Here is a 14,984-nt window from a genome sequence, read left to right as displayed (position 1 = left end):
TCGGCACGTTGGAAACCACAGTGGGGCGCCAAGACACTGACAATATGTTGTACATTCCGAAAACCATCCAAGCCAAGTGCATCCAGTGTTCCACGAGAAACTTCGAAAAGCCACAACAATGGAACCGCTACCAGGACAGATTGCTGACCCACCGGGGGCAGTGATCGTCGAAAACCACGAGGAATACGAAGTGGAAAGGGTGCTGGCCAGCCGAACGCGAAACCGGAACCTACAGTACCGCGTCAAGTGGACGAGTTACGACGGGTAGGGACCTTCATACATAGGTTGTTCCCATTCATCCGTTGTAAGCCGGGTGGCGGCTTACAATCCACACCCTCCGCATACTGACAATATAAATGACAGCGGCTTTTCTGGCGTATGCCCTAGCAATATCATTAAGAGTTGAGGGCTCGCCGACACCAAAGGTAGTGATTAGAGCGCCGAGTTCATTGATTCGCGCTTAACTCAATGCCTGGCTTCACACAATCCAATAGGCGCATATCTTAATCACGCGGGACACCCAACGCAGAACCAATGCCTAGCTAGCGGAGTCTGGTGAAAAGGTAGTCTGCAGTTTTGATTGCGTCCCACGCGGGGGTCAGGATATAAAAGGTATACAAAGTGTGTTAAAACGAAGCGGGCCTAAGAGCTTTCGAGGTAAACTATGCATGGATTTGCCTTGGTATTATTTAGAGAAACGAATAATACAACAATTTACTTTGTAAATGGAAGCCATCGTGACCGCTGACCACTTGTATGCACAGAAACAATGATGATTTTGTTCAGAATGAGAATTGATATTGAAGGCAGACGCTCCTTGGGGAATAAGATCAAAAGAACAAAAAATTCCAAAATAGCAGATCTGCGCATGAGGCCTTGAATCCGCAGATTTGGGGCCTGGGTCATGCATACCCGTCTAGGAAATCGACAAATCATAACCGAGACCCGAGATGTGTCAGTCATGAACCCTGCAGGGCTGTTTCCAGTCCAGCTGCTCCACCTAGAGCCCCCGCTGGTCCTGAGTTCGTCGAACCATCTGCAGTATTCGCTGATTCTCGGATTCCGATATCCAAAGGCACACTGCCACCATGTCTACCAGTTCTTTTCCGGGTAGCATCGCAAGATACTATAAAGGCAGACCAGGTGACAGGGGCATCTCGTTGGGTTATATCCGGGTCCACGTGCTCGTGCTCGTTGATATCCTCCACTCGCCGACTTGCTGCAAGCAGGCGACACCGAAAAAACCCAGTTGGAGCAGGTTTACATAGGTCACTGACAGAATGTATCGCATCGTCTCAGATTTGTGAAGGTTGTAAAGTCTTTTTGTCGTCGCTAGGCTGAAATATGCTGAAAATTGTGAAACCCGCCAGACTCATGCTTGGCTCCCCTCCACTTGGACACCAAGCCACAAGCCAAGATCATTGATTCCTGAAACTTTTCTTCTGGTAGAACAAATCGGTTCTCGAACTTCCCAGATTGATGATCTTGGGACACCCATCGCGATCCTTCTCAAGGCGCGTACATTCAAAGCAGTAGAACGCATCACTGATACCCTCGCCGCCGCAGACGACACACTTGTTCTGGTAGTTTCCGAAGGAGCACTCGTCGCAGATGCGGACCAGGGTTGTTGGGCGCACGTAAGAATCGCAGACAGGACATTTTCCGTCACATTTGTCACACAGGCGGCCGATAGAAATGCCAGGTTGCTTGCGGCACATGACGAGGTCGGGGTGGTGACGAGACATTGTGATTTTAGTGAGGTAGAAAGAGAATGAAAATAGTAGCTGCAGAAAGTGGAATAAGGTACAATGTAGCGGTCGCGGTCGCGGGGAAGTGAGAAGAGAAATAAGTGTTATGAAAAGGTAAGAGAAGAGAAGCAAACGGTGAACCAAAGACTAAAGTGGTCTGTGCACGTGATCCTAAGCATTGTGATTCTAAGCAGGCAGTGTGATTCGAAGCAGCGTGTCCGGCAGCCTTATGGTTTTGCGCATCTCCTCACCTCCAAGATTTGACCCGGATCAGAACCTATAACGTCGCTCAGTTTCTCTCCCCAATTTGTTTATTTCTTATAAACAACGCTGTTTGCCGGCCAAGATGTCTGAAGGGTATGGTTCCCTTTATACTGTGCAACACACAACAGGTGTTGTAATTGGAGCATTCTAGCTAACGTGCATGTTACTTTGACAGTTCTGAGACACTCGCCTCAGCAGTGGCCGTACCTAGCCAGGATCCCATCCATCAGTCTCCGGAGTTGACAGCTAAGCGACGAAAGTCTTCAACTGCAGAATACGACACTAAGCGCCGACGACTCAGCTCCATAGACAATGCCTCCCCGCATTCTCAGCGACGTCGGCCGTCATCCCCTCCGCCCACGACAGATGAGTCTGTAGAGATGAAGCCCACACGACCGCGTGGGGGAGACGAGGATCGCAAGCGGGGCCAGCGGTTATTCGGGGGGGGCTGCTTGGCACTCTTTCGCAGAGCTCAAGTTCTGCGGCACAGAGACGGCGCGCTGATATTGAAAAGAAGCAGCAGGAGAAGTTGAAGTCGCAAGATGCCGAATACGGTGAATTGAAGAAACGGCGGAAGGAACAGCATGATGAGATTCGGAGACGAGAAATGCCGTTATATGAGCGAGAAGCGGTATGTTCATGTTCTATTCACTTACATACCACTGGAGTATATAGTGATGAAATATTTTACTGACATCCATTCTCAGATGCAAACACGGCATTCGAATATGCTTGCCCTGGCAAATTTCCACAAGACACAGGCCAAGCCGGTTCTGGTGAGTTATGCGTTCCTATTCATATATAGTGACCATCAGCTAACCCATGATAGTATTACAAACCATGGCAACCCCGACCTGGAGATGAAGCAGCGATAAAACAGCAGATCGAAGAAGCAGAGGCGACTGTTGCCCGAGAAGTCGCCGAGTTCGAAGCCCGATATCCACCGGAGGCATTTGCGCCCGAACAACCAACCAAGGTTGAAACACAGCCCACTCATGCTGAAACAAAACAACAGGCAGGCGAAGAACAACCGCGAGTGTCAGAAAAGCAGCAGCAAACAGATGACCAGCCATCGGCTCCAGAGCACGGGGCAGATCCAACAGATTCAAAATCTAAGGAGACGGCCTATGGTGCTCCGGAAACGGTTGGTGTAGACATTAATGACCAAACCCCCGATCTAGCTAAAACGGATGAAACCACTGCTAACGTGGAGGAAAGTGCCGTTCAAGATCAGCATGATGCCCACCGAGATGATGATGGAGGCGAGGTCGTTGAGGATAACGAGGACACTGTGATTTATTAGGTTGTAGTCGACTTGTAGTCGACATTTCATTGTCAAATTACATGGTGAGATAGCTTTAGTTATTTAGGCCGTGACAAATACCCGGGAGTCTTCTTTGTCGCTTTGGGCGTGTATGTGGGATTCGTCTTGGGACCCATTAGGCATTGTCCAGGGCAATAATATGTGTGCATATTCGTACAATAAACGTGATCATTTGAAATATCCAGTGATTTATCCCAAGTTACTTCAACAAGTCAAGGACATCACTACTTCTTGTGTCCAACACTGGTGACCTCGGCGAATCATTCTTCTTGGTGCTCATAGAACCTACTTCAAGCAATAATTAAGACGGTTACATTGAACACGTTGGAATGCTGGTCCGGGTCTCTCAGCCTGGCCATGGCCACGGCCAGCCAGCGCCTCAAAGGAGGTATCTGAGGATGTGATCAATGCTCTGACCCAGATCCAAGTCTACCTTCGTTGTTCTCGTCGGAGCAAGCAATTACCAAGTTTTAGACAAGAACCTGGCTAGTCTAGCACAGTGCTGCTATATTTACTACAGCTATCGGATCGATGTCCGCTGAGACATAAGAGTCTTCTGGCCTCATCAGGAACATAGCCTATCTATACAATAGCGATTTACCGGCCGGGGCGACGAGGTCTGGCGAATCCTCGCGTAGGGCCCTGGTCTCGTGCCGGGGTAACTTCCTCTTGCAAACGGTCGCCGGTGATCTCGTCAGGGCTAGAGGCCTCAATCTGCTATTTGTGAGCACTTCAAACGAGCAAAGAACTACAACCATCCACAAGTTGGGCACGCATACCTTTTTCTCGACCTTGAGTCCTTCCTGCTCAGCAACGGTGATGGCGTTTCTCCGTGAGCTAGCGTGCAGCATACGCTCCTTGATCGAGGATCCAGTGGGACATGTGTATACGAAGATCACGACATCGGACCCGGGGTAATGATAGAAAGAATAGCGAGGCGAAGACGAGGAAATGTGTGTTGCGATAGAGTTCGCCTCGACTCCAGACTGGGAGTCGGCCAAGACGATCTTCTCCGTAGGGATATCAACAGTCTACCTTCAGTTAGCCTCAGATCTCACAGAACCCATCCACACTGCCCCGTCCCTTCAAGTGACATATAGTCTAGAACTAGACCAGCCCTCTCAAAGAATGGCCACAAGCCAGGGTAATGACTTACAAGTTGAACCAACCCACCATCCCGCAGATCCCTTAGCGCAGACTTAGCGCCCTCATCAACCGGCATAGATACCCTCATCCCAGAGCCAGTGCCAGGTCCAAAACTGCCACCAATACCAATATCCCTCCCGGGGGTGCCATTCCGTGCCTCAGCCTCAGCCTTGCGAACAGCTTCAAGCTCCCTCTCCTTCTCACCCATCATATCTTCACGAGAGATGGCATTGGGGCCCTCGCCATCACGCTCACGCCACGCATCCTGGCCCAGGACCTCGTCTTCCTCGGTAGCAAAGACGGTAGAAGCGAACTTCTCCGTGCCCAGCTCGCGGCTCAGGGTTGAGCGAGTCGACGCAAAGAGTGTCTTTGCTCGCACAGGCGCATTAGACGGGATGTAGGTCAGAGCGATGAGTGCGGCGGTTGAGGCGGTCGATGGGCGCCGGATGAGGAGGTAGATGGGGGTTTTAGGCTGGAGGACGGAGGACAGCTGGGGGAGGGCCGAAAAGAAGTCGTTTTCCGATGGGCTGCCCTGGAAAGTAATTGGGGCCAGCGGTGTTAGGGTCTCTGCTGTGATGGTCACCGGCAGACAGAAGATTGAGGAGTCGGAGTTGAAGCGGGCGAATGCATCTTGCAGCTCCGAGGAGACTGGATGGTTTGTTAGTGTTGAATTCAATGGGGTTTTGTTCAGAGCTCAAGATCCCCTGTATTCGAGTGTCTTACCTGTAATTCCTGATTGCATGATGCTGCACTATAGGATGGCAGCTGGGTGGCTTGATTGTTTATGAGGGGAGAGGGGGAGCGGTGAATGAGGGGCCGGCATGTCAGCCGTCAGGGCTGGCTTTATTTTGACCTTTCTACATCCATCTAACAAGTCTATCTCACAGAAAAAGAAACTATTCTTCATTATCCTAACTCAGCAGAAATATGTTATTGTGTGGTCGCTATACAAGCATTGCTGACTACGTAGGCAGTGTATCTACAACCATTGGGTCATTCGTGTACAGTTCCTCAGCACCCAACTACACTAGCGAACGAGTCTTCGACGGTCTTTGAAGGTCCTCTATTTCAGCTCAAGGTGCACCTTGCCTGGTGCACCAGGCAAAGTGGTATAGGAAATAACTAATGCAAAGCCAAAAAATATTAACAGAAAAAAGAGCCGTTTCAACCGGCTTGCAGTTGGACAGCTCTGTCCGAGACAGTCCAACGCGCAAAACAGACCATGCCGGGTCAGGTATCACAATGCTTTCCAAAAAAGAAATACGAAATTTTGGCACATTTACTCCTCGAACTTACCACCAACAAAAGCCCAGTTAGAGCCCTCAAGCTTACCCTTGAGGAACTCGTACACGGTGAAAGTGACGGCCTGACCAGGAGCAACACGCATCACACGGGGGGGTGATACCCTTGTAGAAAGCACGAGTACCCTCGGTCTTGAACATATCCTTGGCAATGACCATGATACGGGAGACAGCAGACTGACCGGGCTCAGCACGGGTCTTCTGGAGGCGGGTCTTGATGGTGTCGATGGGAGCGTTAGAGAAGGGACCGACGGCACCGGAGATCAAACCAATCAAGGTGGTCTGGTAAGCGGGCAGCTGGCTGTTGCTGTACTCGGGTTGCCAGCGCTGCAGGCCAGCCTTCAGTTCCGTGTATGCGGTGAAGTTGGCGGCCTGGTTGGTTCCTTGTCGGAGGGCTGTCAGGGAGACACCGCGGTATAGGACGCTGAAGCCTTCTTCCTTGATCACGGTGAAGAGTGCGTGCGGGGCGCTGCGGTACTTCGGGGTGTCTAGGGGGTCAGCCAGACTGTGGTGCTGGGCCTGCAGACGAATTTTGATGACTTCCATGGGGTTGACGACAGCTACGGCTTCCGTAACACCGGCGGCGAGACCAGCTGTGGGGATTGTTAGCTTTCCGTTGTGCATCCTTTCGGCTTGTTCAACGCTTCACATACCCAGGAAGGTGGCTTTGCTAGTCACGGCGCCTGTCTCCTTATTGGCCAGCATGCCCTTATATGACTCGTATGAGGTGAATCGAATCGCCATCTTCGGAATGATACCACCCAGCACGGCACCAAGACCCTTGTACAGACCTAGAGCGGTCTCCTTTTTCACGATTTGAGCACCGGTGGCCACGAACCCGCGCGGCTTAGCCTGGTCCAGCGAACATGGTTAGCAATGGCTTCAACTGTCCAATGGAATTCTCTCCAACTCACCCCAGGTGCTGTGGCTCTCCTTGACAGCTGCATGCGGACCTTGATTGTGTCTAGCGGATGGCACACGAGGGCCTCCATCATACCGGCACCACCACCAGCTAACCAGGCAAAAGTCAATAGCTGTACATCCCTAAAAGGGGGAGTCTACTCTACCGATCAAGTTGACCGCGGGCGATGTGCGCTTCTGGTTGGCGGTTTTGGCGGACATCGTTTCAATATGTGGTGTATCTGCAGAGCAATTGCACTTTTGTTCACGAAGATCGAAGATTTCACAGAAATTCTTCAATTGGCCGTCTCGGAAATCGAGTTACGAAGATCTTCCGATTGTCGCAAGGGAAAGCCGAAATTGCGGAGTAGCGGAAGTATACAATCCCCGAGAATATAAGCAGAAACAAGCTGCAATTGGAAAAGAGAGTATATCTGGAGGGTCTGAGGAAGATCAAGAGATCAATTGCAAAGACCTTTAATCTTCCTTTTTTTAAAAGAAAGAAAAGAATGACCGAAGTTCCACGGGTATATGATTCACGAGGCGAAGTGGCGGCAGTGCCAGAACTTTGTGGGGAGCTATGACGGGGAAGCGGAGGAAGCTGGACGAGCGGAAGTGTATATGACCTCGCCCAAAATGTGAAGAACAGAGGACAAAGAGAAAAGAAAAGAGGTAGCAAACTAAATAACATGCCGAGGGAGATCTCTATATAATAATTAATGTCCTATCTGTACCGACCACAACGTGTAGGGCCTTCACAATCCCGAGGCCTTCGGTAACAAGGGCGGCTTTCTATCCAGCGCGGAATGAATCACCCCAGATCTCCAATGATCTGATTTCACATGTCTTTTTCAAATTGTCGTCATGGGTTTAGCAGGCTTGTGATTATATATACTTTATTTGGAGATTAGATTGCTACAATGTAAAAGGAAATGTCTAAAATGCCCGTGTCTTGTGAAACTACACTACTGAATCTATATTATCCTTAAAAACGCAACCATATGCCCGAAGACTATAACATTCTAGAAGCCCCCCTAATATTTCCAGGGAGCTAAATTACTCCGCGGATTCTGAACAGTTCGGGACTTGAACTTCGGAGGAAAGTAGCGAAATCCGCTGGCTATTTGCGGGTGATCTCGGGCGAACGCTAGAGCTCCTCCCAGCCGAGGTTCATGTTCAGAGAGGATCATGGGACATTCTGACTCAGATGGATAATTAAAGTAATCAAAGGTAGAACGTGGGGCTTGATGTAGGCTTGACTGAACTCTTTACAACATATAGTCCTGGGTTGTAGATTATTATAGAGATGGCTGTTACAACTGTTGTATATGGGCAAGTCTTTCCAGGTGGTGACGTTGATAGACCCGTCATTCTGTCGGATGAACGTTTGACCGAATTCCTACCTTACACTCTATAGTTACTGTTGTGGTGGCCTTACGCCCTATATGCATGCCTCAGGCATCAACTCCCAGGACTGTTAGCAGTTTCTCTCCGTCCATAGCAATCAACTCTCTCCCTCTCTACTTTCCAGACCCTACAATCCGTAGTCTATCTAACAGTTACAACATATGTACTCGATGTTCTAGGTCGATGGCCTTCCCTTTCCGTTTTAGTGCTCACCCCTTGCCGCTTTTTGCTCACTAAGTAGATCTCAGCACGCCCTAAGCAAGTAATCTCGATAAATTGCACCCCAACTAATGATCCTCTTCTTGCCCGCCCTAAGCAAGTAATCTCAATAAATTGCACCCCAACTAATGATCCTCTTCTTGCCCGTTTCTCCGCTCGCACTCCCCAAAACCCGGCACTGCCATCAGGAAAGAGACGAATACCCTAGGTCGAGCTATTGTTCCTTCTGATACCCACGGCCTTTTGCCCTAGTAGGACTCTACTATAGTTGATCGCGCTGCACCAACACGGCAAAAGATTTTTGGTGGGCTTTCTCAGTCGAAAGACGGCACGAGCTCAGATGTTCATGGGAGCAGCTCTGGATATCCCAAGAGCCAGGGGATCCTCGGAACGCCAAACAGACTAACTTAACTATTTTTCAATTTTGATTACCTACCTAACTGGTAGAATGACATGCCAATGTTTCCCCGTCAAAACACGTAACACTGAAAATCGACATTACCAAGTAAATGAACGAGGTTCGAAAGGTAGGACGTAGCTAGCGTTGATCAGTTGTGAGATTCCTAGCCTGGAGGGTTTGATATCTACAGCATAGAATTGATTATAATCCGTGTAAATCACGTACGTGAGGCTCTATTCTTCATTATCCGAAGCATTGGCTTAAGTATACGACGATGCCCCAGCATTATATAGGCATAGCGGGGTGATGGCCAATACGTAGTATATGTGTAAGTCGACGTAACTAGTTAACTATACCGAAGTTCGCACGGAAGTCGCTAATGTGATATTATAGCTTACGTATGATAGTATGTAGAGGGGAATCGTAGATCCTAGGAAAGCTAAACTAGCTCTTAGGATCCTTGTGGGTCTCTAGATCGCGAGCGCCCCCCCTCTATCTAGCATTCTATGTAAGTCATCTCAAGTGGAGTGTGCTCGATTACTTCAAATTCCTCCATCGATCGGACCGTTAAAAGAGCAAAGAATATTTTTACGGAACATTGGAAAATGACTTGAGGGTTCGATGTATTTTACCTGGTCGACAGTAGATTGGGGGCCTTTTTTTGGACGAGCCTTGAGTGGTAAGCACTAATCAGTAGTTAAGCACTATGTTGTAGTTCTGTCGGCTTGAACTGTAGTTACACCACGCAGACCCACTATGGCGCGACCTGGAAATCATAGAATTGGCGTACTATGTGAGTGATTGACCGTCATTTTTCCCAAGGTAGATGGATAGGGGCCGACCTTGGCAGGGGCTGCCGATCACCATCTATACTCCGTACTAACGTGGACAATTGGCTTAAACCAACAGAGCCATATCGACAATATCCACCGCGATTCGGACCGTTGGTAGATTGTATGCGGCCATTGGATGTGACCGAGGTCTGCTGACGAGGCAGAATCCTTCATCCTTCATTACATTGCAACGGTGCTTGTAGGGTGATCTCTGATGCAGTTCAAAGATACGATTCCTGAGCTATAAGAAGAGAGCAAGACCACCTTGTTTCTTCTCAGTTCATAAACAATCCTTTTCTCTCTATATTGTTGTCCAGCTTTCTCTCCAAGACAACTTCCAGCATGCTCGCCCTAAGAGCATTGACCTTATTGCTTCCTGCTCTTTCAGCAGCGTACAGCCTCAAAGCCTGCACGGATACCGGCTGCAAGGAGGGCTGCGTGGACTTCAGCGCTGATGTATGATCTCGATCTCCTTTACCACCTCAACATAGGACTTTGCTTACTTTCGTTTAGGATGTGTCGTCAGACTCAGATTGCATGGATTTCGGCTTTGTGGCCAAGTCTGTTTACTGGGCCCGTACTTTGAATACGCTCGATGGATGGTACAGTCCTGGCTGTAAGGGTGGGACAGGCAAAGAAGATGCTTGGATCAATAGTGGAAACCCTGCAAACAATGCTTGTATGAGCCTTGCAGACACCGACTTCGCGAAGAGGGGTATTCGATATTACATCGTCAACAACAGTGCAGAATAATCTGCAGGGTGGAATTCCATGGGAGTCAATGATGTATATAAAATCATCGTCTTAGATGCTGTTATATGTTATTTGAAGAATATTCTGAAGAGGGGCAGTAGGATAAACTGGAAACTCTTAGGCCATTGACCACCCCCTACTTGATATATGAGAGGGTGTTCGGAGTCTGGAACCTGTAGACGAAACAAATAGAAAGGTGTTAGTTTATCGCGCGTCGTTCAATAGCGAGCTATCTAACGGGATAGGGAATTGTCCCTCCTGAATGTTGTCATTGGACCCTGCTTCTTACGGGGAAGGAGAGGCGACCAGTCTATGAGAGACGCTGAATCTTGATTAGACTAAAGATAAGTATGTCTCCGTTATGTCGACATCGTTTGGACAAAATGTGGTGTAAACGAGGATGATGATCTCGTAATTAGCTAAGGGCTTGCGATTTAGCCGTTGACAGACGTAGTCTCCATGCCCGCGTATGGTTTTGTATTCAAGGGTACACAGCTTTGTTGCCCACCAGCTGAAAACATAACTTATTGCTTATACAAGTAGGATATCTTCGATCTCCTTCTGAACGGGTACAAGAGAATTATATTGGGTAGCTCAAAACGATAATACAACGCCCTCCACAGGCTTTGACAGAGGTGTCTAGCTCGAAGAGACTCATAGGCCTGTTTGGTCTTAGCTAAGTAATTGGCCGAAGATTCAAAGACTCTTTGAGGCAAAGTCACAGTCTATCTCGGGTTTACAGATACAGAAACTACGTCGTTTGACTTTCACGACAAACAATGAGAATGACGCCAGATGCCAGTGGAAGATCCCGAATTATCGTCATGTCTTCCTTTAAGATCTCGTGGGACGTTGCATCGAAGAATGCTCTAGTTATGTCTATCCACGTTTGCCGTAAGGTGGCGACGGACTTTTCAGGTAAATGGGGCATAATTTGCCTCCAGGTCAGATTTTCTCTTTTCAACCGCCAAAGCGCGCTTCTTTCTCTAGGCGCTAGCAAAGAGTCACCTTTTGAAATGTACTCGGTATTCTGAGACTTCGCGCAGTATCTGATGAATTTCGTCACTTGAAAGACTTCCAATACCCCATCAAATTATGGTTGCGTCATATACACCGTGCATTTTGGCGGAGATGGGTATTGTAGAGACGGTCAATTCGGCATCGTTGTCTGGCTAATGGTTAGCTCACGACGCACGTGACTGATCACTCAATCCGCCCTGAGAGCGCTGGCTGAGCCTTGACCGGTGATGAGAAATACTCAGTGAGCACCCCCAGGGCAAGGCGCGTCGATTCTAGAAAATCAAGTCTGCATAAGTACATATACACAGATTTGTTGCCCAAGATATGAAATCAAATCAACAGCATCGGCATGCGACATGTTTCAAGATCGACACGAATCACATACATCGCCTATCACATCCAGGATCATTCAATATCAACCCGAATGATAAGATTCGGCTTCCCGATTTCGGTAAACCCCCCACTCCCATTTTAGACTTGCAGATTTGATATACAAAGATGCACAATATTTATGACATGTCCATAATCATGGATTATACTGCAATGTACATTGTGATAGTACAATGTACAAAGTACAGCTTCAAACAGACTATGTGAGCGCTATCACTCCGAGGGGTCGGACTAACGCCGATTACGCAATTCTCAAATACCCCTACATATCCCCTACATACCCCTACAGGATCTACCCGCTTTATAGAAGCCAAATTATCCACGATAGTATAAAATCCATGTCCTCATTCCTAGACTAAACGAACCCCCCAAAAAAATGCAAGCAGCTCCAGACACCGCCCCGCCGCGGTGGCAGCGAGTCCTGAAACGCATCGCAAGTCTAATCCTCCACCAATGGCTCCTAATCGGGATGGGCGTCGTCTGCGCCCTGGCATACTGCTTCCCGAATGTTGCCAAGAACGGCGGCATCATCCGCTCCGAGTACAGCATCATGTACGGCGTGATCGCGATAATCTTCCTAATCTCGGGCCTGAGCATCCCCCGCCAAAAGCTTATCTCGCATGCCCTGAATTGGCGCCTTCACTTGGTCGTGCAGGTCATTTCGTTTCTGTTCATACCTGCTGTGGTGTTGGCCATCGTGCATATTATCCTCGTTGCGGATCCTGGGGAGAAAATTGATCGCGCCGTGCTGGCTGGGTATATCTTTACTGCTTGTATTCCAACGACGATTGCCTCCAATGTTGTTATGACGAGGTCGGCGGGCGGCGATGATGCCGCTGCTTTGGTGGAGGTCTTGTTGGCTAATATCCTCGGTCCGTTTGTTACGGCTGCTTGGACTATTTCGTTGATACCCAAGATGGCAGTGTTTGATACCTGGCGGTTTGGGGGTGGGGATTTGGGGAGTATGTATAAGGAGGTTTTTCAACAACTGGGGCTCAGTGTATTATTGCCACTGTTTATTGGGCAGCTGGTGAGGTGGACTTGGCCTGATCGCACTGCTTTGGTCCTGCAGAAGACCAAGCTGCCTAAATTGGCTACTTTCTGCTTGTTATTGTTGATTTGGTGAGTACAATGAGCTTTCTATACGGAAATCTTGGCCCTCTTTTTTTTCCTTCTGCTAACCCAACATTCCTAAATATTAGGGCCACATTTTCCTCCTGCTTCGCAACAGGAGCCCTCCAAACCCTTTCCGCGCAGAGCATAGTCTTCGTGGTCCTATTCAACATCCTACTCTACATCACTTTAACGGCAGTATGCTTTTTCTGCTCCAGACCACCGCGAATTTTCAGTTCTCGACGCTGGTCAAAGCCCATTTTCAAACGCATGTCTCCGGAGGAAACTATTGCAGTGTGCTTTTGCGGACCAGCAAAAAGTACCGCACTCGGTATCCCGCTGCTCTACGCAATGTGGCAGCCCGTTGATCTATTCCTGAAAGCGAAGACATCGGTGCCGGTGTTGCTCTATACCACGGAGCAGATATGCGTGGCGCATTTCTTCGTCCAGTTGTTCCGGTGGTGGCATGCTAGGATCGTTGAGAAAGAGGATTTTGATGACAGTACGCACAATGATGTTGACATTGCTATGGCCGAGGATACACGTGGAGATCACGCTGGACGTGCTCATGGGCGTACGACTGTTTGATACCCGTATATAATAGCTTATTTGGTTTGATTTCCTCCGTGGCGATAACTGCTCTTTACACCGAATCTTCTTTTCCATTTTTAGTTACAAAATATATGCCTTAGACTTATTCCATGAATACCTAGGTCTAAACCCAAGACACAAAGGTAAAGCCAGCCAGCTAACTGGTTATATTCTATTGTCAAGATTTTACGCGCGTTTTGTCAAGACATTATCATTCTGTTCTAAGCTGTCTGAGACATGAACCACTCCCAGCAAAAACCGATCAAACTTCAAAGACAATGGACTAACGTAGATCCCTGACAAGAAATGAAAGTCACAAGGCAAGTTCCGCATACAGGTGACAACATGAAAAGGCTTCTACAGCCAAGCAGACAAATCCTCATCTTCTACCTCGGGGTGCAGCTCGCCCTGCATCTCAATCTCTACCTCGATCAATCGCTCAGTGAGTTTCCGGACCTCCCATTGGGTACGATCTGACACAGCCTGGATTTCATCACGAACAGCCTTGATGGACTTTATATCATGATTTCTCAGAGCATTTGTCATGGGAGTGCGGTAAGAGCGAGGGCATGGTGGTACATCGACACCAGAAGATGCATGTGCATAAGTCGATTTAAATCGAGTAGAAGAACGTCGCATCCGACGTACAGTTTCCCTAATAAGGGCAATTCTTCCTGTCCCGGGGTGCGTAGAGAGTGCTCTAATAGCATTGACATGAACCGCAGATGGCAGCTGCAGAGATATTGTCAGGTCAACCTATTCAGCAGATTCCCTATCCAGTCACTTACCTCGAGGCAGTGGTTGTTTACTGAACGACAATGCTTACACTTGATAGTGTCTGGTTCAAGAACACAAACGTGGTCGGGTTGTTGTATCATGCGTCGAAAGCACCGTTGGCAGGGTAACCTTCTCTGCTCTTTTGGCGGAGCAGTGGAACGAGATGAAGTCTCTGAATTCAAAGACATTCCACGAGGCTCAGGTTCCTCTTCTTCTATTTGGTCATCGAGTGAGATTGCCTTCTCCTGGGGATGTTCCAATGCCTCCCCGTTAGTTTCATCCTTTTCAATATTGCACAGAACACGTTCATTGGCCCTCATGTTACAAGGACTCATCAGTCAGGTAGTTCTAGGAGTCAAGGGATAGTGTCTTTGTTTCCATTTGATGGAATCCAACAGGACAGGGAGTTTACAAGGCTGTGTTCATGTGCGTGATACATCCTGTATTTATAGCCAAACCTGAGTCTGTGTTGATCCAGGTTCCCATGAAGTTTGATTAACTATGGCAACAAATAGATTGTGCATTGTCTACCTTTCTTTGTTTGACTTTCCATAACTTTCTTCCTACAGAGAGTGTAGTCCAGCTGTTATTTTCACTAAGGTTTCCATGATTCACGGCCTTCTTAGGCTAATTAAATATAACGGCCAGTGTGATGTAATATCAGTACGGGCAATATATGCCTAAAGAGGAACCCCCGAGGTAAGCGGGGTCCAATATAGAATTGATTAATAATCCGAGGGGATGACCTCGCGGGGTCTATCCAAGTTCTACAACATATCAACACTATTTCTTTCTTTA

At 48.3% G+C, this 14,984-nt stretch overlaps 8 protein-coding genes across 8 annotated transcripts; 4 read left to right on the top strand and 4 right to left on the bottom strand.

Annotated features, from left to right (window-relative positions):
* Positions 1-118: 118 nt before the first annotated feature.
* Positions 119-406, top strand: N7516_000485 (chromo domain-containing protein; the record flags this gene model as incomplete). Its single annotated transcript, XM_057213207.1, has 2 exons — positions 119-264; positions 364-406. The coding sequence occupies 2 exons, from the start codon at positions 119-121 to the stop codon at positions 404-406; spliced, it is 189 nt and encodes a 62-aa protein (XP_057075090.1).
* A 1,012-nt stretch (positions 407-1,418) lies between these two features.
* On the bottom strand, positions 1,419-1,745 carry N7516_000484 (PHF5 family protein; the record flags this gene model as incomplete). The annotated part of the gene is made up of 1 exon (XM_057213206.1): positions 1,419-1,745. The coding sequence occupies one exon, from the start codon at positions 1,743-1,745 to the stop codon at positions 1,419-1,421; it is 327 nt and encodes a 108-aa protein (XP_057075089.1).
* Positions 1,746-2,094: 349 nt separating this feature from the next.
* On the top strand, positions 2,095-3,315 carry N7516_000483 (pinin family protein; the record flags this gene model as incomplete). Its single annotated transcript, XM_057213205.1, has 5 exons — positions 2,095-2,105; positions 2,188-2,445; positions 2,490-2,643; positions 2,720-2,788; positions 2,842-3,315. 5 exons carry the CDS (start codon positions 2,095-2,097, stop codon positions 3,313-3,315), a joined length of 966 nt encoding a protein of 321 aa, XP_057075088.1.
* A 618-nt stretch (positions 3,316-3,933) lies between these two features.
* On the bottom strand, positions 3,934-5,224 carry N7516_000482 (twinfilin; the record flags this gene model as incomplete). Its single annotated transcript, XM_057213204.1, has 4 exons — positions 3,934-4,050; positions 4,116-4,367; positions 4,493-5,130; positions 5,206-5,224. 4 exons carry the CDS (start codon positions 5,222-5,224, stop codon positions 3,934-3,936), a joined length of 1,026 nt encoding a protein of 341 aa, XP_057075087.1.
* Positions 5,225-5,810: 586 nt separating this feature from the next.
* Positions 5,811-6,905, bottom strand: N7516_000481 (putative succinate:fumarate antiporter (Acr1); the record flags this gene model as incomplete). The annotated part of the gene is made up of 4 exons (XM_057213203.1): positions 5,811-6,376; positions 6,437-6,635; positions 6,698-6,795; positions 6,851-6,905. The coding sequence occupies 4 exons, from the start codon at positions 6,903-6,905 to the stop codon at positions 5,811-5,813; spliced, it is 918 nt and encodes a 305-aa protein (XP_057075086.1).
* Positions 6,906-9,884: 2,979 nt separating this feature from the next.
* On the top strand, positions 9,885-10,295 carry N7516_000480 (uncharacterized protein; the record flags this gene model as incomplete). The annotated part of the gene is made up of 2 exons (XM_057213202.1): positions 9,885-9,998; positions 10,056-10,295. The coding sequence occupies 2 exons, from the start codon at positions 9,885-9,887 to the stop codon at positions 10,293-10,295; spliced, it is 354 nt and encodes a 117-aa protein (XP_057075085.1).
* A 1,786-nt stretch (positions 10,296-12,081) lies between these two features.
* On the top strand, positions 12,082-13,406 carry N7516_000479 (uncharacterized protein; the record flags this gene model as incomplete). The annotated part of the gene is made up of 2 exons (XM_057213201.1): positions 12,082-12,827; positions 12,908-13,406. The coding sequence occupies 2 exons, from the start codon at positions 12,082-12,084 to the stop codon at positions 13,404-13,406; spliced, it is 1,245 nt and encodes a 414-aa protein (XP_057075084.1).
* Positions 13,407-13,766: 360 nt separating this feature from the next.
* N7516_000478 (uncharacterized protein) lies at positions 13,767-14,506 on the bottom strand (the record flags this gene model as incomplete). Its single annotated transcript, XM_057213200.1, has 2 exons — positions 13,767-14,141; positions 14,198-14,506. 2 exons carry the CDS (start codon positions 14,504-14,506, stop codon positions 13,767-13,769), a joined length of 684 nt encoding a protein of 227 aa, XP_057075083.1.
* Between the last annotated feature and the right edge of the window lie 478 nt (positions 14,507-14,984).

Source organism: Penicillium verrucosum (genome assembly GCF_028828655.1).
Source record: "Penicillium verrucosum strain IBT 35672 chromosome Unknown utg000001l_segment0_segment0, whole genome shotgun sequence".
Classification (NCBI taxonomy): Eukaryota; Fungi; Ascomycota; class Eurotiomycetes; order Eurotiales; family Aspergillaceae; genus Penicillium; species Penicillium verrucosum.
The sequence above is the reverse complement of the archived record's forward strand: the minus strand, read 5'-3'. Positions and strand labels throughout refer to the sequence as shown.